A 21799-nucleotide genomic window follows, 5' to 3' on the forward strand; every position below is an offset into this window, starting at 1 on the left:
AATTGTAATCCCAGAATCCAGAGTATCTGGATTTTATTTCACAACTGCCTCTTGGCCTGCCATCACTTTACTCCCCCCCCCCTCCAGCTGTCTCCTCTGCTGGAGAACTAAGAGAGGCAGTATGGTGTACTGGTTAGAGTGGCAGTCTTGAATGACCCATTCTGGTGGGGTAGCCGTGTTGGTCTGAAGCAACAGAACAAAGTTTGAGTCCAGTGGCACCTTTAAGACCCAGAAAGTTTAATTCTGGGTATAAACTTTCGTGTGCATGTGTATCTGAAGAAGTGTGCACGCACACGGAAGCTTTTACACCCAGAATTAAACCTCATTGGTCTTAAAGGTGCCACTTCACTCAAACTTTGTTGAATGACCCATGTTCAAATTCCCACCATCCTGAAGCTGACTGACATTGGCTTACCCATCCTCCTGCCAGTGAATTAACGGTATTTATTTATTTCCTTCATTTCTCATCTCCCTTTCTCATTGAACCTCAAGGCAGATTGCAGAGTTTAAAACAATGCCGTAAAGACCAATATAATGTGTACAATAGACAATGAAATAAAACAAGATCATGCAATTGGAGAACAATGAGATAGAAGCTGTGTAATACAATTTGAAAGGGAAGGGGGGGAAACTGCTTAATTTGTTTTCACAGACAATTAAAACTACAACCTGGTTCCTTTTGTTAAAAAGTGCCTCCCTGAACAATTCTGTTGGTGTAGTGGCTAAGACTCTAATCTGGGAGAATCGGGTTTGATTCCCCACCACTCCACTTGCAGAGCTGTTTTTGAACGAGCAGTTTCTGTCAGAGCTCTCTCAGCCCTGCCTACCTCATAGGGTGTCTGTTGTGGGAAGGGGAAGGAGTTTGTGAGCCGCTCTGAGACTCCGAGTGAAGGGTGGGGTATACATCCAACTCTTCTTCTTGTTGTACTATATCCTTACTGCCTTTACACTTCCCAGGCTAGCTTGATTTCATCAGATCCCAGAAGCTAAGCAGGGTCAGCCCTGATTAGCACTTGGAGGGGAGGCCACCAAAGAAGTCCAGGGTCCCTACGCAGAGGCAGGCAACGGCAAACCACCTCTGTCTGTCTCTTGCCTTGAAAACCTACAGGGGTCACCATGAATCAGCTGCAACTTGACGGCACTTCCCACCACCACCTTTCTACACGGGGCTGCTCTTCTCTGTTTTATACTCACCACAGCTCTGTGAAGGAACTTAGGCCGAAAAAGAGTGACAGGCCCATAGTCAGTCGGTGCATTTTCATATGTTTATTATTACTATCGTACGGCAGTGTGTAGTGTAGCCAGGAGATCCGAAGACTGTCTGGCAGCCACAAGTCCTAGCTCTTTCAGCATCATGCACCACTAGGTGGTGAACTAGACTTGTTTTTAAGGCAAGAACATAAGAACACAAGAGACGCCAATGTTGGATCAGGCCAAAGTCCCATCCAGTCCAACACTCTGTGTCACACAGTGGCCAGAAATACCAGTGCCCTCAGGAGGTCCACCAGTGGGGCCAGGACATTAGAAGCCCTCCCACTGTTGACCCCCCCCCAAGCACCAAGAAGACAGAGCATCACTTGCCCCAGAGTCCCTATCTATACCTTGTGGCTAATAGCCACTGATGGACCTCTGCTCCATTTGCCTATCTAATTCCCTTTTGAAGCCGCCCATGCTTGTAGCTGCCGCCACTTCCTGTGGCAGTGAATTCCAAGTGTTAATCACTCTTTGGGTGAAGAAGTACTTCTTTTTATCGGTTCTAACCCGACTGCTCAGCAGTTTCATGGAGTGCCCACGAGTTCTTGTATCCTGAGAAAGGGAGAAAAGTACCTCTTTCTCTACCTGCTCTTTCCCATGCATAATCTTATAAACCTCAATCATGTCACCCCTCAGTCGTCATTTCTCCAAGCTCTAGAGCCCTAAGCGCCTTAACCTTTCCTCATAGGGAAAGTGTTCCAACCCTTTTATCATTCGAGTTGCCCTTTTCTGCACTTTTTCCCAAGCGATAATATCCTTTTTAAGGTGTGGTGACCAGAACTGCACACAGTATTCCAAATGCAAGAGATGTTTCAGAGGTGGTTTGCCATTGCCTGCATCTGTGTCGCAACCCTGGTATTCCTTGGAGGTTGCCCATCCAAATACTAGCCAAGGCCATCTCTGCCTAGCTTCTGAGAGCCGACGGGATCGGGCTAGCCCGGGCTATCCAGGTCAGGGCATTTTCATAGGTGGCATGTTCCCTCCCTCGTAGCTCACTGGGAGAAAGTACCCATGTAGGAAACAGGAGCGAGGCGCTTGAATCCCGTTAAAGGCAAAGGTCACAAAGTCTGTCTTATGTGGTTGTAACAAAACTGAAGAGCGGGTGCATTATCTTCTTTACTGCACTGTCTATAAAAGCCCAATGGATTGCTGGATCTCACACGGCCCAGAAAATGTGTTCTCTCCTGATCGATAAAGATATATATATATATTTTGTAATCTACAGGAGAGAGTTACGAGCTAAAGCAGCCGGGAAATTAAGTTGCTGGAAGTCATTGCTGTTCTTTGTCATCGTTCTGAACTGTTAAGGAATTCTCGGGCATTGTTCTGAAATGGCTGCCTTCTCCTTTCCAACGATTTTTGCAGTGATCTATGGTCGATGTGCATAAGTGTGCTGAAATACATAAATAGGTTAATGATTTCTCTTATTCATATCCTCAGCAGCTGTCTGGTCTATGCAGAATCAGGGGCGACAGATAGATTGGGCAACAGGATGATGGGGAGTTAAGGGGTGATGTTTATTGATATGCCTTTGTATCTTGTCTGTCTCCCAGGAACTCCTGGGGTTGAACAGGGTTCTCCCTTCCTCTTTTCTGTCTTCACAACAACCCTGTGAGGTTGGTTAGACTGGGAGAGAGTGACTGGCCCAGGCTCACTCAGCCACCTTCATGATTTGACTTTGGGCCTCTGCAGTCCTGGCACATCACTCTGTGTCGTTGTTGAAGAAGACGAGGAGGAGGAGGAGGAGGATTTGTACCCCGCCCTTCACTCAAGAGTCTCAGAATGGCTTACAATCTCCTTTCCCTTCCCCTCCCCACAACAGACACCCTGTGAGGTAGGTGGGACTGAGAGAGCTATTGAGAGAACAGCTCTTAGAGAACTTGTGACTGACCCAAGGTCACCCAGCTGGCTCCATGTGGAGGAGTGGGAAATCAAACCCAGTTCTCCAGATTACAGTCCGCTGCTTTTAACCACACCAATCTGGGATGGATCCGGTCTGGCCCCAGGGGAGAATTTCTCAGTCTGTAAAGAAGAGGATCTCCCAACAAGTGAAACTGACCAGTCTCCAGGGAAGGTAGGGGAATGATCCTTGTCAGTTTCAGCTGGGCAATGAATCCCGCTAAGGTCTCAGTGCAAAAGAAGGGCAAAGAGACCAAGGGCCTCTCCGCATTTTGCACTGTGTTTCACCTCCTTCTTTCACATGCTGAACATCACAGAGTATTGATGGAGAGGGTAAAGAGGTGGTGAGCTCCCCCTCACTGGCAGTCTTTAAGCAGCAGCTGGACGAACACTTGTCAGGGATGCTCTAGGCTGACCCGGTGCTGAGCAGTGGGGTGGACTAGATGGCCTGTGTGGCCCCTTCCAACTCTATGATTCTATGACTGAATGATGTCTCGGGTGCTAGTCAAGAAGCGCCTGCAAGGCTCAGGTGGCCAGCAGGAAGCTCAAAGAGCCCTTCTTCACATCAAGCAGAAGCAGCCGATACAGTGGACTGCTGGAACTGTGGAGTGTCAGTGGGAGACGAAATTAAAAGCTCCAAGCCTACAGTAAATTAAGAGAGAGCGCTGCACTAAATCTGTCTCTTTGCTGTGCTAGTTTTGGGAGGGCAGCCAGCCATGCTGGTCTGCAGTAGAGGAGCTAGATATGAATTCAGCAGCACCGTAAAAGATCAACAAGATTTTCAGGGGATAAGCTTTGACTCTCGAAAGCGTATTCCCCCCAAATCTTGTGCTCCTGGACTCAAATCCAGCTCTTCTTTGATGCACTTTTTTTTTTTTGCAACATGCAAGGAATGTTTTTAGCGGGGGGGGATCCTCCCAAGAATGCGACTCTTCTCTGGCAATCTGAAGTGGCACAATCCAGAATCCCCCCCCCCTTATTCCATAGGGTCTATCGTTCAGGTCAGAGCCACGGAAGTATAACAGGAGAAGCTCCCCTCCCCCAGCAAAGAGAGCAATGATGGACAAAACTTTACCTGTTAGATTTCTGCCAGCCAGGCTTTTAATTTTTTTTAAAGGAGAAGCCCTGTTTTATTCCAAGGGTGGCAATGCTTAATCAAGACTATTTCTTCTCTTATTTTGTAGCCACTTCTCTGCCTACTAGGTGGTTCAAAACCCATTAAAATGGTCATTAAAAATCGCTGTAAAGTATTGCTCAACTGCTTTGAAAAAGGAGATGCTGTAGAGGACAGATAAACACGAGGTTTTGTTTTATTTACTTATCACTCAACGTCCAGCCCAATAAAAATGCCCTCCCTTGAGAACGCAAGTGGTTAAAAAGAACTCTCCGTCCTTTCTGTTGATCATCTGTGCTTGCCCTTCCCTGGATTATTGACTGTCTTTACTCATTCAGGCCATTCAATAATTCAACCACTTGCCCTCAAATTGCAAACAAGGCTTGTTTGGGGTCCCGCAGGTGAAATATCGGCCTACGATAAATGTCTCCTGGGGGAAGGCTGATTTAGAGATGAAAAAGTGTCTTATCCTTCCCCAGGTACCACTTAAGGTTTCTGATTAGATTTGCAATAATTGTCAGGGACAGCTGGCCATAAAGGGGGGGTGGGGAGAACAACTGAATCGAAGGACGGGGCAAGGTCAGGCCATGTTTGGAAGCAAGAAGAGACCACTAGCTAGACTGATGTTTGGAGCAGAGAACCTGGAAATCTTGAGCTCTAGATTGAGTTGATTTGTTGTTTTGAGCAAAGGGCCTTTATGTGAAATGCCAAACTGATCCAAAGCTCTGAGCGATTTGCCAGTCAGGATTACAGCTGCACTTACTATGATGGTAAATTAGACCCCAATGATTCCACATGCTGAGTGATGGTATTATCAAGGACTAAGCGGGTTTATGTACTAAATGTGCATATCAAAGGCACAAAGCCCTTTGGGCAGGGGTCATTTCATAGAAAAAGAGGTGCAGGAGCTCACTAGCATAATTTATTGGCATATGTCACACCCCCTGACCACTGGAAGTGTGTCAGAAGGCAACACCCACTGCTCAGGCTCCACTGAACTGTTTTGGACTGCTAGCTATTGGGGGGGGGGGAACGCATAGATCGCACAGAGGAGGAAGAGCTTGTACCTGAAGGCGGGCCGGGGGGGGGGGCTCTGCAACTTACCTGGCTGCTTCTTGCTCCTCGTGGCCCGACTGAGGGCTGCTGGGAGCAGGGAGCAGGGCTTGTTGCATGTGCCCGTCCCCTGGGCTCCTTACTGCCGGAGCTCCGCTCCTGTGCTCTCCCGCAGGAAATAACCCCTGCCTTTGGGTATGGCTGGAAGAGAGAGGCTGACCTGTGTAGATAAGTGCTATAGGGTGTGGTCACAGGAGCCAGATAAAACAGGAGGGGGAGCGAGGCCCCCAACAAGACAGTCAAAGCTCACTTCGTCAGATACGAGTAAGACTCAGGGGTCTCTACGCCCACTTGTATCTGATGAAGGGAGCTCTGACTCTCGGAAGCTTATACCCCCAAAATCCAGATGGTCTCTAAGGTGCCACTGGACTCAAATCAAGCTGTTCTACTCCAGACCAATACAACTGCCCACCTGGAACCGAATCTTAGTGAATCACCCACTTAAAACGTCAAACTGTGGTAGTGGTGGAAGAGAGGGCACAGTCTAGGATTGCTGACCTCCCGGTGGGCCCTGGAGATTGCCTGGGATTACATCTGATTGCCAGACTACACGAATCAGTTCTCTTGGAGAAAATGTCTCTGCTGCTCTGGGTACTGCATCCCACTAAAGTCCCTCCCCAAATTATACCCTCCACAGGCTCCACCCCCAACTCTCCAGTTTGGTGTCGTGGTTAAGTGTGCAGACTCTAATCTGGGAGAACCGGGTTTGATTCCCCACTCCTCCACTCGCACCTGCTGATGTGACCTTGGGTCAGTCACAAGCTCTGGCACAGCTGTCCTTGAAAAAGAGCAGTTTCTGTCAGAGTTCTCTCAGCCCCACCTACCTCAGAGGGTGTCTGTTGTGGGGAGGGGAAGGGAAAGGAGTTTGCAAGCCGCTCTGAGACTCCAAGTGAAGGACGGGGTATAAATCCAATCTCTTCTTCTCTTCTCCTTCCAGAAATTTCCCAATGTGAAGCTGGCCACCCTAAATCCTACCTCACTTGTGTGATTTTGCCAATCAAAACTGACCCATCTGTTGCTTTTGGTAGGCCCGGAAAGGTGAAGAGCTCTACCACTTTGGTTCCACCCGTTCTACCACTTTGGTTCCACCCCCCACCCCCCCTTTCAGGACTCTGTATTCCCACAAACGAAGCAATTATTTAAAAGTACCAGAGTGAACCGGGCTGAGTCCCCCTGGTCGTTTGACATGCCTACCATTGTACTTTGCCCTTCAAGAGCGGCATCGAATGGTAGGAAAAAGTCACACCAAACTCAGTGGGATTTGGGCCTGGTTCAAACATGCCAAAGAATGAGGTGGTAGAAAGGAATGCACCCGGCCGCAGGTGAGGGACTCCGGCTTTGACTGTGCCTTCACAGGGAACACTCCAGGCAAACAGAAATTCTAAGGCAGCTCCTGTTCCTTCTCTGGGCTTGCAGTCGTAATTTTCTAATTGCAGGGAGGTTTCAAGGGAATTCTGCAGGGAACCTCCACATTCGGAAGCAGTCATCTGGATCCCAGTGCCAGGAGGCAACATCAGGGGAAGGCCTCAGCCTCTCTGCCTTGTTGTTCACAACTCCAGAGGAACGGGTTGGCCACTGTGTGAGACAGGAGGCTGGACTAGACAGGCCACTGGTCCGATTCAGCTGTGGTCTTATGTTCTTATTTTGTTAACATAGGAGGGCATTCCAAGATGGGTTCCTCCACCTGCAGCCAGCAGTGGTATAGTCCGTTCTACCACCTCATTCTCCTGCATGTGTAAATCAGGTCTTGTTGCTGTTTAGTCGCACAGTCGAGTCCGACTCTTTGCAACCCCATGGACCACATCACGCCAGGCCCTCCTGTCTTCCGCCATCCTCCAGAGTTTGCTTAATTTCATGTTCGTTGCATCGGTAACACTGTCTAACCATCTCATCCTTTGCTGCCCCCTTCTTCTTTGACCTTCAATCTTTCCCAGCATCAGGGTCTTCTCCAGTGAGTGCTCCCTTCTCATTTGGTAGTGGCCAAAGTATTTGAGCTCCAGCTTCCGTATCTGGCCTTCCAAGGAACAGTCAGGGTTGATTTCTTTTAGGATTGACTGATTTGATCTCCTTGCAGTCCAAGGGACTCTCAAGAGTCTTCTCCAGCACCATAATTTGGAAGCATCTATTCTTCGGCGCTTGGCCTTTCTTATGGTCCAACTCTTGCAGCCATACATTACTACTGGGAATACCATTGCTTTGACCATACGGACTTTGGTTGGCAGGGTGATGTCTCTGCTTTTTATCATGCTGTTTAGGTTCGCCATCGCTTTCCTCCCAAGGAGCAGGCGTCTTTTGATTTCATGGCTGCAGTCACCATCTGCGGTGATCTTGGATCCCAGGAACGTGAATTCTGTCACTGCTTCCATGACTTCCCCTTCTATTTGCCAAGGAGTGATGGAGCCGGATGCTATGGTCTTAGTTTTTTTGATGCTCAGTTTCAGGTCTTGTTTCTCAGTAAACAGGTCTATGATTGGTATCCTGCATTGCCTCAGTTGCATCTGCAGTTCTCTTCTGCTGTAATTCCCCTTTCCTCTCTTTTTGGTGCATCGGGGGTAAAAAATCAAGGGGAATCATGTAGCCCGATTTGAGTCTGGCAGCATCTTAGAGACCAACAAGATCCCCAGGGGATGAGCTTTTGAGATTTGAAGCTCCCTTCATAAGATGCAAGAAGGAATGGAGATCCCAGAGTCCTCATATACCAGTCCGAAGGTGTTGCAAAGGGGAAAAGTCAGGCTGCAGAGCAAAGAAAGGAGTCAGGAATCAGAGGTACAATGCAACATGTAACCAGTTTGATAAAGCGTATGAGAGAAAGGCTTAGGGACAGAAAAACCAGCATTCGTAGTGCTTCTAGGCATTTCTCTAAGACGGGGTCCTCAACATGGCGCCCACGGGCACCATGGTGCTTAGAATCATGGAATCACAGAGTTGCAAGGGGCCATACAGGCCGTCTTGCCAGGCTGACATGTTTCTTGGTGCTCACAGACTGGTTTTAGAAAGTGGGTGGGGCCTGGTGGAGCTTTTGCCCAGCAAGGCTTCTGATTGGCCACCGGAGATTTGATTGGCTGTGCAGATTTTAAAAAACACAGCTTTGGCAGCAGCTGCCACCACGATGCAAAGATCTTCACTGTGTGATTCAAAGTAAGCAGTGGCAGCCATTTCATGGCTAGTTTTGCCTTCTGTGGCAGTTGTTTTGTGGTAGCCAGTCTGTGGCTGCCACACTATATGAGAATTCCAAAGGTGTCTGCAGGCTCAAAAGGGGGTCGGGGGTTACCGCTCCAAGGTGCTACTGGACTTGAATTGAACAGAACAGAACAACATGGCTCGGGAGTCTCAGCTCCCTTCATCAGATACAAGCAGGAAAGGAAATTCCAGCACCCTTATATATATACTTTCATGCGTGTCATTTCTGCATTGCTGTTTCCAGCCAGGCCCTTGAGCCGTTCGCGGTTCGAAATTCAACAGGGGAAGCCTCCTGATCCCCGCAAGCTCCACCGCCTGAATTCCTTGGCAGCCTTTAAAAGCACAAGTCGCCAGGAATATATATATATTTTTTAAAAAGTTGGCCACCCCCGTAAAGCCCCCTTCCCTCCGGCGGCGGACAAAAGGCCAAAGACAGTGGAACGCCAGGAGACGAGCCGGCTTTGAAAAGCCGGCGCGGCCTTTGCAAAGGAGAAGCCGGCGGGGGGGCTCCTTCCACTAGCCCGCGTCTTCCCAGCGCGCCACCTTTAGAAGTCACATCACGTTTGGAGGCCCTGATTATCCATTAACCTGATGTGAGCCGTCCTTCCTGCGGGTGGCGTCTCTCCCCCTCGCGCCGAAGGCAGCCAGCAAGGAGCAGAGGCAGCGCTCTCGCCCCTTTCTTCTCTTTTCTTTGCTCGCTCGCTCTTTTCTCTCCCCCCACCCCTTATTTTTGGCCAGGCCTCCCCTCGGCTTCCCCCCTCCCCCTTTTCCTTCTCAGCATTGCTTCTCTCTCTCTCTCTCTCTCTCTCTGCAAGGTTTTTCTCACACTGGCAAAAGAGCGAGCGAGCAAAGCAAACGGAGGAGAGGAGCAAAAACCTCCTTCCCTGCTCGGAGCTCGCAATCGAGCTCTTCCTCTCTCTTTTTTTAAGCCCCCCTCCCAGATTTCTCTCCCCCCCCCCCCCCTTAAAGTAACCGGAGTCTCCGGCGGCGATCCATGCAGCCCCGGCTCGCGCGTTGGGTGCAGGCGGGCGGCCGCAGGGCTTGATCGCCTGGCTGTGGATCCTGTTGCAAGCCTCCCTGCGCCTTCTTGCTTGCCCCCCCCCCTTCCTTTTGTGCCGCGATGGGGTGGGAGAAGAGACCCCCCCGGCCCCTCGCCTGCTTCTTCTTCGTCTTCGTCTTCCCGCTGCTGGCGTCTTGGCTGGGGGGCTGCGACGGAAGCTGCCCCGAGAGAGAGCTGGAGCGGAGGGAAGAGGAGGCCAACGTCGTCCTCACGGGGACGGTGGAGGAAATCGTCAACGTGGATCCGGTGCATCAGACCTACTCGTGCAAGGTAACCCGGAGTGGGCACCGGAGGGGGGTCGGCGTGTGGACGCGGCCGCTTCGGATCGTGGCGGCTGCTTAGGAGCCCGCAGAGCTGGCAAACTTTTCCTTTCTCTCTTGGATAGGAGTGTTGTTTTTGTTGTTGAGTTCGCCCCCACTTGTTGCTTCTCCCCCCCCCCCCCCCCCCCCGGCTTCTGTTTTTAAGTGGCTTAGAAACCTGCATGCTTTGGAAAAGAATGAATTGAACCTCTTCTGAAATAGCAGGTTATGGTGGAAGAGGACTTGAGGGGTGAGTCACTGATTTCAAACCCATTTTCATGTTGGTGCAAATGGACAGCTGGACCCTTTGGAATGGTTTTCATTCTGCTTCCCCCACTAGGCAAAGTATTTTAAAATGTTGTGTCGGCGCCCACCTCCCTTTGGGTTGAAGCCCAAGTTTCTTTATCGAGATGGGTAGCCCTGTTTGTCTGTAGCAGTAGAAAAAAGCAAGAGTCCAGGAGCACTTTAAAGCATAATTTGCGGCAGGGCAGGGGCTTTTGTGAGTCACAGGCTCGCTTCTTTGAGCTGAACGTTTTTTTAACTTAACCCCACCCCCCCATGTGTGAGTTATTTTCTTGTTGTTCTGGGTACATCCCCTGTGAGGTTTAAAGAATCTTATTTATTAAAAGGAAAAAGTAACAGGAAAAAGGGGGGGGAAGAAGCATGGGAGTAAGCTGCAGTCGGTGCAGCCCATCTTTACTCCAGAGGAGTCACACCTGGGAGGGTGCACTGGAATGGATTGTGGCCTGTCACAACTGCAAGCCGTAGCTGTTCCAGTTCACAGTAAAAATGATCAGCTAATTTAATCAGTTTTTTTTAAAAAGCTGCAATCCTGGGTTCATTTTCCCTAAGGCTAACCAGAGATGGTAGGAATTACTTCTGCGTATGCATGTGGAGGATTTGGTAGTCCGTGAATGACTTCTTCAGGACAGTGAGAGTAAGAAGGTCTTGCAGGATGCAGAGTCAGAATGATGCTCCCACTGTACCCCTTACATTTGGGGTAGCCCCAGTGAACAGCTTGCTGTATGCGTGTGGTCGCAACTTACAGATGTCTTAAGAACTCCTGGACAGGGTCAGACCAAGGAAACAGCCTGCCACTGACGCTCACCCCCAACATCTGGAACTCAGAGGTGTACTGCCTCTGAAGCTGGAGGTTCTGTTTGGGTATCGTGGCTAATAAACATCTGTCCTCCATGAATCCAGTTCTTCTTCTTTTTAGAAGCCTGAAAAATTTGTGGCCACCACCATGTGCTTGTGGTAATGAGTTCCAAAAGCAAATTATACATTGTGTGAGGAAGTGCTCAATGTAGGAATACCTGTGATCCCAATGTAAAGGAAGTGGTCTGCGGGATGCCATTTCAGTGTCCTGATGCAGTTAAAGTGAGATGCTTGGATATAAGCCAGCACAGCCCCATTGACTTCTTGGGAGGTTGGCTGGAGAGGAACATGAGTTGAGACTGAGTCTTGGCGCTGTTTTCAGTACTAAGGAGAAATAGGAGATGTGAACAAGAGTGCCTCTGAGCACGTTTAGGCCATCCCCTTCCCAACTGAGAAACCACAGCAAGCTTCCATGAGTATGAGAGGAGGGGGCTGCTTTACATGACACAGAGGGGTGTGTATCCTGTGGATTTGAGCTCTCTCAAGACGTTTACAGTGCCCTCTTAAGTATGTTCATGCTGAAGCCGGTGCCATCACTTACTTGCCAACAGTATTTCCCCAAACTTGTTACCTGCCGCCATCAGCTGTCTAAATTAAAACTGGAGATGCTCTTTTTTTTCATACAGCCGAGATGATTCATGCTTTAGAATGTGTGAGAATTGCTCATGCCTGGAGGATCTCAATTCTAGAACAGCAACTGGTGGTCCCCATTCAACGATAAAACTCCCTGATAAAACTCCCCCTTCGGGCTGTTAAAGCCACTGAACCCTTTAAGCCAAGAGGAACCGAATTCTCCGATCACACCTGATAAGTAGATGCTGCACAAAATTACCCATTCGTAGTAGCTGGTGATGAAAAGAGGCAGCACCAGAGTGGTAAAAAAACACAGAGTTGCACCAGGCAGCCTCTTGTGTGGAAAAGAATGCACAGATGCTCTAGGCTACGTCTTGTGTGGAGGAATGAATGTTATGAGGTCATAGAAACCTTTAAATCTTGCAGTGTACAGGTTGGTGATTAGTCCTTTAGTATGGAGCGCTTCCTGGGAGGTTGCAAGTATTCAGTTTGCCATCATAGGAAGTGCAGCTGTAATCCTGTAACTGTAACTCAGAGCTTTGGGGTTTTAAGTGGATGATTCACTAAGATTCGGTTCAAGGTGGGCAGTCATATCGGCCTGGAGTAGAACTGCTTGATTTGAGTCCAGTAGCAGCTAAGAGACCATCAAGATTTTTGAGGTATAAGCTTTCGAGAGTCAGCGCTTCCTTCATCAGATACAAGTAGGCGTAGAGACCCCTGAGTCTTACTTGTATCTGACGAAGTGAGCTTTGACTGTCTTGTTGGTCTCTAAGGCGCTACCGCACTCAAATCTATCTAAGGCTCAGTTGTAGAGGGCTTATTTGAAGAGAGTGACTAACTGCATCTGAAATAATAACACATATTTTGAGGCTTCTTACACAGCTTTGCTTTAAAAAAATGGAAAATTAAAACGCAGACCTGATTGTTCACTTCGACAGCACTGATCGTGAAAATTGGACCCGATTTTGTGCAGAGACCTTCAATAAGGAGTATGTCAGTCTTCTCCTCCTGTTTTAACCTTGATGCTACAAGGCATGTCTGAAACGAGCTGCTCCGCTCCCCCCCCTCTTCCCCAAATCCCCTTAGATCTCGGTTCAGTGCAAAGCTAATCTGAGAATCACTCTGAACGATCTCTCTCTGTTTGTACAGGCATTCGTCCTGTCGTTGTCCCCCCACCCCAAACCTCCACGCCCTTAATTCTGAACAAGATCCTCTGTAAGGCATAGACACATGTTTTTCATTGGGCCAGTTGAAAGACTTCAGTGCATAATTATGTATTTTTAGACGGCGAGTAACCTTTTTAAAAAAGAGAGGTTAACCCCTGTGAGGGAGTGACTTTGAAAACTGCTTTTAAGGGAATTCAGCCCAGCCCCAAACATCTGCAGCGCAGCAAGTTGTCCTAAATGTTTTTAAAAACTTGTTTTCTGGTGGGGAAAAGCTTAAAAGCCCTCAGTGACAAGAGCTTTACTTGATGAGAATTCAGTTCTAGGATTTCTCATATAAGATACAGTAGGAATTTGAGTTTGTTGGGGGTTTTTTACAGTCAGAGTTGTGCCACAGTGGAATCAGCTGCCCAGGGAGGTGGTGAGCTCCCCCTCCCTGGCAGTCTTCAAGCAGCAGCTGGACGAACACTTGTCAGGGAGGCTCTAATCTGATCCTGCAGTGAGCAGAGGGTTGGACTAGATGGCCTCTAGGGTAATTTCCATTTCTGTGGTTCTTTAACTTCTGTCTCTGGTTTAAGTCTAAAGACATCCTCTAGCTATAGGTCTTAGGCAGGGCTCCCTCTAAGCTGTGGAGCCTTGTGAGCAAAAATTCTACTTTGTGTGTTCCTGACATTAAAGTTGCGAGCGAGCGATTTGGCTACTGCATAAATCAGTTTGCTCTGGAGCCCTCCTTCCTGAGCTGAGACAAAAATGCGTGAGCCGGAGGCTAAAGAACTGAGCTGGCTCACACTCACTCAGCTTAGAGGGAACACTGGTATTTCTTTAACAACAGGAACCCTGCTGGATCGGGCCAGAGGTCCCTCTAATCCAGCATCCTGTTTCTCACAGTGGTCGGATGGATGCCCCCTGGAACGCCTGCAGGTTGAGCACAGAGGCCAAAGCTTCCTCTTGCCATCGTCTCTCAGGCACTGGCACACAGAGGTACACGACCTCTGCATGAGGAGGTTCTACTTTGCCATTATGGCAAACGTGCTGGTGGTGCGAAGTGCCGTCAAGTCACAGCTGACCTATGGTGGCCCCGTGGGGTTTCCAAGGCAAGAGACATTCAGAGAGGGTTTGCCCTTGCCTGCCTTCATGTCATGACCCTGGTATTCCTTGGAGGTCTCCTATCCAAATACTAGCCAGGGCCGACCCTGCTTAGCTTCTGAGGTCTGATTAGATCAGGCTATCCTGGGCTATCCAGGTCAGGCAAATAGATGCTGATAAGTACTTCTTCACCCAAAGAGTGGTTAACACATGGAATTCACTGCCGCAGGAGGTGGTAGCGGCTACAAGCATGGACGGCTTCAAGAGGGAATTTGATTAATATATGGAGCAGAGGTTCATCAGTGGCTATTAGCCACAAGGTATAGATAGGATCTCTGGGGCAAGTGATGCACTGTCTTCTTGGTGCTTAGGGGGGGTCAACAGTGGGAGGGCTTCTAGTGTCCTGGCCCCACTACTGGACCTCCTGATGGTACCTGGTATTTCTGGCCACTGTGTGACAGAGTGTTGGACTGGATGGGCCATTGCCCTGATCCAACATTGGCTTCTCTTGTGATAAAAGGCTTCCCCATGAATTTGCCTCCTCCACCTTGATATCTGTCTACACTAGTAGGGAACACCACATCTTAATGGCAAGGTATTCCCTAAACCAATGAAGTACTGTGCAAAGTAGTGTTTCCAGCTTCACAATTAGATCTGGGGTGACCAGAACAGTATGTTGGCATTCCCAGTGTGGCCATGCCATAGTTCACTGTAGTGTGCAAAACCACTGTAACGCGACTGGCCATTTTGTTTTTAGTTCCCTTCCTAATAATCCTTAGCATCAAACTGGTGCTTCCGCTAAACTTCTGTGGCTCAGACTCTGGAAAGCTGGTTAGTGAAAGCAATTTACATGGCAACAGCAGCGTGTGTTGCACTTGACAAAAGTAACATTAGCAAAAAGAGAGATCCCTGACCTGAGGGGCTGATGGTTTAAATTTCAGTGATGGGAGAGATAACAGGGAGAGGAAAAAGTCCAGATATGTTAAGATGCCTTCCTGCAGGAAAGCGTAGTTCAAGGTGTAACCTCCCTGGGCCTGTATTTCCAAATACCCTTTCTATACCTGCGCTGCCGGTTCTTAGGCCTGGAAATATCTGCACCACAGTAGGGTACGTGGCTGCCATTGGCTCAATTTATAGTCCACCTTTCTCAGTGGGACTCAGGGTGGATTACAGATACAATCAGAACTATCGAGTCAGTCAGCAAGTGAATAATAAAGTGTGATAAAATCATTTGGATCTAACAGCGAAGATTCCTGGTGGAACAGGATAATGCAGCGCCCCCGGGGTAGATTACAAGTATAAGACTACTCAGTCAATCAGCGAGCAGAGTACAAAGTAAGATAAAACAATTTTTGTGTAACAGCAAAGATTCTTAGTTGAATGAAACAATGCAGTGGGGATGTGGCTGAAGAATTATTGTCTAAGGTAACAAAACAATCATTGTGGGACGTGTTTATTCCTTATGGAACAACTGAACTGATCTATTATACTATAGTTGAACACATACACAAGATCATATGGAGATGCCGTATACTGAATCAGACCCTCGTTGTGTTTTACTCCATAAAGGAGATGCCGTATACTGAATCAGACTTTTGTTGTGTTTTACTCCATAAAGTATGTGCCATTAGCATCTTATGTGGCATTCAGAGGTTCTGTCAGGTTGGGCCCAGACAATGAGAGGGAAATTAGCTGAGGTGATGCCTTTTCCTAGGTCAGCTTCTACATTTTGTGTTCGTAATGCTTTATTTAAGTGATCCAAATGGCAGTTCTTAAATCTATGTAGAGGTCTTTGGTGTGCTTATAACTGAGCTTTTTCATTCTGCCTACCCAGAGAGTTACATGAACCTGAACTCATGCATAAAAGTTTACCCAGTAAAAGAAACCATTTAAAAATATCTTATATCACTTTCATTTTGATTAAATTCACCAGTGTATTCATGAATAAGCGTGTTTTATAGAGAACTGGATTAATGTGAGTGACAGATTTTTGATTTAAGGTGACCCAATCTCAGGACTAGAAGTTGTACAGCTGACTCCTTTGTAGCATTTGCAGAGTCGCACATATAATTTCCCCACCATGCTATTTTGGGTTTGACATTCTACTTTAAAAAAACACAACATCCTTACTAATAGCCCAGATGTATTCATGTGGAGGTTTTCTGGTTTAGAGTATATGACACCATGCATATTGATTTGGGCCTTTGGGGACCAAGTTCTGTATTGTCTAGTTCGATGTAGTGGTTAGGAGTGTGGACTCCAATCTGGGAGAACCGGGCTTGATTCCCCACTCCTCCACATGCAGCTGCTGGTGTGACCTTGAGTCAGTTAGAAGATCTTTCAGAGCTGTTCTCTCATAAGCAGTCCTCGAAAGAGCTCTCTCAACCACACTTACCTCACAGGGTGTCTGTTGTGGGGACGGGAGGGGAAAGGAGATTGTAAGCCACTCTGAGACTCCTTCAGGTAGTGAAGGGCAGGGTATAAATCCAATCTTAAGATGCTGAACTGCAGGCTGTGGAAGGTCGATCGTTCAGCAGTTCGAGACCCGGGTGCCGCATGACGGAGTGAGCTCCCGTCTCTGGCCCCAGCTCCTGCCAACCTAGCAGTTTAAAAGCAAGAAATTGCAAGTAGATAAATAGGTACCACTTCAGTGGGAAGGTAACAGCGTTCCGTGCGCCTTGGTGTTTAGTCATGCCGGCCACATGACCATGGAAACGTCTTCGGACAGCGCTGGCTCTTCAGCTTTGAAACGGAGATGAGCACCGCAACCCTAGAGACAGACTCGGCTGGCTTTTGAGCAAGGGAACCTTTACCTTTACTTTTATGGTCTTAACTCCTGAACGTAGTAAGTTACCTTTCAGCGACAGACCATGGGTCCACCTAGATCAGAACTCTGATTAGCGGTTGCTTCTTACAGCCACAAGTGGCGCCTTCCCCAAAAGCTGCCGTCTGTGGTCGTGATGCCATTGATGGAGCTCAAGAATGTCTAAGTGTGAAGCATTGTTTTTCCACTGAGCTATGTTCACTTCTCATCTGTATATGGGCGATGGAGGAATCCTAATAAGCATTTGTGATGGCAAGATGGAACCAGGGTACAGCGAGGTTGTGCTATAGCTGCGAGACCACACCCTTTGTGTTCTGCCTCAGTTCATCTGAAGAGTTCCCCCCCTTCCCTCCTTGGTGGCTGCATCGGTAATCATCGAGTGTTGGTAGAAAAACCTTTTACTGCCCTGATAGTTAAATATAATAGCACGGCAAAAGGGCACGAAGGGGCAATTTTGATCAATGTTAAGTGGCTGAGTATGTGTGCGGTGTTTTAAAGAGTTGCTTTGTTGAGCTGCCTGTCTGGATCGTGGAGAGATTGTTGCTTGAACCTTGGAGGCATATAAGGGAATTAAAGTTTTGGGGTTTTTTTAGTTTAAAAAATTCTTTGAGGTGCATCATCTGGTCTCCCCCTCCCCAATGGAAGCGACAACTTCTTACTGGCTAATTCACAGCTCAGCTTTAGTAAAAGGAACACAAAGGGTATCTAGCCCAGCATCATAACATAAGGAGAGCTCTGCTGGATCAGAGCAGTGGTCCATCTAGTCCAGCATCCTGTCTCACACAATAGCCAACCAGTTCCTCTGCAAGGCCAACAGCAGGCCAGAGAGGCCAAGGCCCTCATAAGAACATAGGAAGAGCCCTGCTGGATTAGGCCAGTGGTCCATCTAGTCCAGCATTCTGTCTCACACAGTGCCCAACCCGTTCCTCTGCAAGGCCAATGGCAGGGCATAGAGGCCAAGGCCTTCCACTGATGTTGCCTTCTGACTCTGGGATTCAGATGCTTAGTGTGGAGGTTCCGCTCAGTCAACATGGCTAGATTAGAACGTAAGAACACTGTTTCCAGCAGTAGGCAGTCGGATGTCCCTGGAGACCAGTGTTCCTTCTAAGGTGAGTTAGTGTGAGCTAGCTTACAATTTTTTAGCCTCCAGCTCACACATTTTTGCCTTGGCTCAGGAAGGATGGCTCCAGAGCAAACTAATTTATGCAGTAGCCAAATCACTTGCTCACAACTTTAATGCCAGTAGCTCACAAAGGAGAATCTTTGCTCACAAGACCCCACAGCTTAAAGGGAGCATTGCTGGAGACTCCTGTGTAAAGGAATAAAGGCTATAGTCACTGGCCATTTTTTTAGACCTAGCAGCTGGTACTTAGAGCTTTGGCCACCAAATGAGAAGGGAGCACTCACTGGAGAAGACCCTGAAGCTGGGAAAGATTGAAGGTCAAAGAAGACGGGGACGGCAAAGGATGAGATGGTTAGACAGTGTCATTGATGCAACGAACATGAAATTGAGCCAACTTCAGAGGACGGCGGAAGACAGGAGGGCCTGGCGTGATCTTGTCCATGGGGTCGTGAAGAGTCGGACTCGACTGTGCGACTGAACAACAACAACAACTTAGAGCTATGTTACCTGTGAACATGGAAGTTTGCTTCGTAGCTGTCCCAGTCATTTCTGAAATTAGCCAATCTTTGTAAGTGTGTCAGGATTACTTCACTGGGCGAAAGTGAGGTCAGAGTAGGTCAAGCATCTGGTGTCCCACCAAGGAAGCATGGAAACGGGGGCTGTAGTTAATAGCCTTTTGTCAGTTTTCACTGTTCTGCTGTCAAAGGAGTACCATTTGGTATCTTTGGCATGCTCCTGTGATGTTCCACCAGTGCCCATCATGGTTGTGCAAACTTCATGTCTGGTTTGGCAGGTCACAGATGTGGAGAGAATCAATTCCTTCCAGTATTGGATCTGGGGTGAGGATGTATATGTATGTCAAGTCCAATACTCCCTCTAAGGGTTGGAGTCTTGTGAGCAGAAATTCTACTTTGTGAGCTGCTGGCATTACAGTTGTGAGCGAGCAGTTCGGCTACTGTATAAATTAGTTTGCTCTGGAGCCCTCCTTCCTGAGCTGAGACAGAACTGTGAGCCGGAGGCTAAAAAAATGTGAGCTAGCTCACACTAACTCGGCTTAGAGGGAACACTGTCCCAGCTGACTTATAGTGATCCCAGCAAGGGGCTTTCAAGGCAAACGAGAAGGGGAGGTGGTCTTGCCATTGCCTTCTTCTGCAGAGCCTTCTTTGGTGGTCTCCTATCCTTGGTGGTCTCCCATCCAAGTCCTGATCCTGCTTAGCTTCCCAGATCTGACGAGAGGAGGCTTTCCCGTGCCACCTTCCCTCCCAGTCCATACATATCACTTGGACTATTTTGGAGGGAGGTTGGGATATAAATGCAATGGGCCCTTCAAATGTGTTTCTGGACCTCAGCTTATATAGAGGGGACAAAGCATTTCCTGACCTTGCTTCTTCGTAAAAGTCTGTGCCTGGCAAAGATAGTGTAGGGCATATGGGGAAATGATGCGATTCTGTTGGTTCAAAAACTGCTTGGGAATTGTACCTGTGGTGTGGGCAGGTACAAGAAGAAAAATTGTGTGTTTTTTCTCTGTGTTTTTAACATTATTTTTTTTTTTTGCTTATTGTGGCGAGAAACTTGGACTGGGTTGGTTTCACAGAGCAATCAGCACCTTCCCCCAAGACAATGTTTTTCCAGGACGGAGGGGGGGGGGGCTGGAATGGAAGAACCCAAAGGTCTTCTTCCCCTCTTTGAGCTGAAGTTCGCTTGTCTATGCTGGTTAACTTCTAATCCTCCGGAGCCTGCAATATCAAGAGAGATAAGCCTGATGGAGCTGATGAAAGAAATGGGAGCTAATGCCGTGGAAACAGCTCCAGGCCCTTAATTTCCTTGCCGACTGATTAACAATCAGGAGAAGGACAGAAGGCAGACGCCGGAGGGGGAACTCCCCAATCACACCTTTCTCTGGAGTGACTAAGCACCAGGAATCAAGAGGGTGTCTTCTTTGAGCTCTTGGTGAAGGTTTATCGTCTGCCTCTCTGTCTCAGAAGCCAGTGACTGAAATACCTGTGTTAAGGACATGGAGCCTTTCTTTGCACTGGCTTCTGCTTAGATTTCTGGGTTTCAGCTTTCATGTAACTCTGATGATTCTTCATGTTGGTGGTAAATGAATAAATAGTGATGGCATCTTTTATGCCTGGTAGTGGCTGGATCCAGACCTCAGGCATAGTTTGTGCATCTGTCTTGGGTGAGTCTTCTAAGAGACACCTAGTTGGCGTTTAAATCCTAGTTCTTCCTGGCCCTTCTTGGCCTCCCTGCCATCTTTGGGGTCATGCATCCATAAGGGGCACTGCTGCTGGCCAGACTTTGTTTTGTGAAGCCAGACCTCGCAATGAAGCAATGTTAGTACAAACTGTGGTTAGCAAAGCAGCTGCGAACCCAAACTATAGCTTGTTTGACTATGTGCGTTCATACATCACGGCTTTATTTATTTATGCATTAAAACACATTCACCTTTTCCTCTTGATTCAAGGTGACATACACTAATCGCTAAAGCAACCAAGATAAAATAGGTAGCCCCAAATCCCTCCCCCACTTTAAAAGATGCCTGCCATTTAGAAGAGAAGAAGAAGAGATTGGATTTATACCCCGCCCTTCACTACCCAAAGGAGTCTCAGAGCGGCTTACAAACTCCTCTCCCCCTCCCCACAACAGACACCCTGTGAGGTAGGTGGGGCTGAGAGAGCTCTGACAGAAACAGCTCTTTTTCAAGAACAGCTGTGCCGAACTATGGCTTGCCCAAGGTCATCCAGCAGGTGCAAGTGGAGGAGTGGGGTATCAAACTCGGTTCTACCAGATTAGAGTCCGCACACTTAACCACTACACCAAACTGGCTCTCCCATTTAACACCCCCCCCACGAGCCCTGGCAAACAGGCAGGCCTTGCAGTGCCTTCTGAAGATCTCCCAGAAGTTGCCGCCTCACCTCTTTAGGGATCCCCTTCCACTGAGCCGGGGCAATGATGGAAAAGGCCCCGGCTCTGGTCAATGCCAGAAGAGCCACCCTAAGTGATGGGATAGCTGACAGATGACTGACTGATGACCATAGTTGGCACGCAGGGGGCTGTGGAATGGAGGCGGTCTTTCAAATAAGTGAAGCTTGATCAAGTGGCTGTCTGTGGAACTCCAGTGTCCTGCAGTGTTTGAATGCAGCCCGAGAGACGGCTGCTTAAAAAGGGGGAAGGGTGTAGATCGAAACTGACATTCGGTTTCGGTTCCCTTAGAGGAAATCTCACAAGGCTCAGTTCGGACATAATGTGAAACCGTGGTTTATTTTCAGTGGCGATTGGCTTGTGAAACTGGAATTCAGGTCTCAGTTGCTGAAAGCCTGGCTTAATTTCAGGGGTCCTAATTTATCTTCCTTCTCTCTGTCGCCTGGGAGGGCAGTGCTGGAGAGCAAGCCGGGATTGAGCCAGGAGATCTGCATTCCCACATTACGAGAAACCACAGTTAGGCGAACAGCGAGATTTTCATCCAGTCTCACCTTCAAGATTTTCAGGTTATAAGATTTTGCGAATCAAAGCTCCCTTCGTCTGATACTTTGGCTGTCTAAAGCTTATACCCTGGAAATCTTTCTGGTCTCGAAGTTGCTACTGAATTCGAATCCAGCTCTTCTACTGCAGACCAACACGACCACACCTCTGAAAAATAGTTGAGTAGGCTGATAACCCATCTTGGGTTCAGATCCTGGCTTCATGGGACCTAACTAACCATAGTTAGGCTACGGTCGCACACACTAAATAATCCACTTTCAGCCTACTTTTGAACTGGATTTTGCCAGTTGACACAGTAAAATCTAGTTGGAAAGTGCATTGAAAGTGGATTACTTAGTGTGTGTGATCGTAGCCTAACTATGGTGGCTTGTTTTCAGACCACCAAACTAGCCATGATTAGTTTACGACCACAGTTTTATGTGATATTTGAACAGCCATAGTAAAAAAAGAAAAGAAAAATACTGTTC

At 48.1% G+C, this 21799-nt stretch overlaps 1 protein-coding gene across 1 annotated transcript in view; it reads left to right on the plus strand.

The window, feature by feature from the left end:
* The first annotated feature begins 9680 nt into the window (after positions 1–9680).
* AGRN (agrin) overlaps positions 9681–21799 on the plus strand; it is a 377914-nt gene continuing 365795 nt past the window's right edge. Inside the window, exon 1 of the mRNA XM_015411659.1 lies at positions 9681–9890. Coding sequence (XP_015267145.1) covers positions 9681–9890 — 210 coding nt within the window. The remainder of the gene's footprint in view (positions 9891–21799) is intronic.

This window comes from Gekko japonicus, unplaced genomic scaffold (assembly GCF_001447785.1).
Source record: "Gekko japonicus isolate JY-2015 unplaced genomic scaffold, Gekko_japonicus_V1.1 scaffold76, whole genome shotgun sequence".
Classification (NCBI taxonomy): Eukaryota; Metazoa; Chordata; class Lepidosauria; order Squamata; family Gekkonidae; genus Gekko; species Gekko japonicus.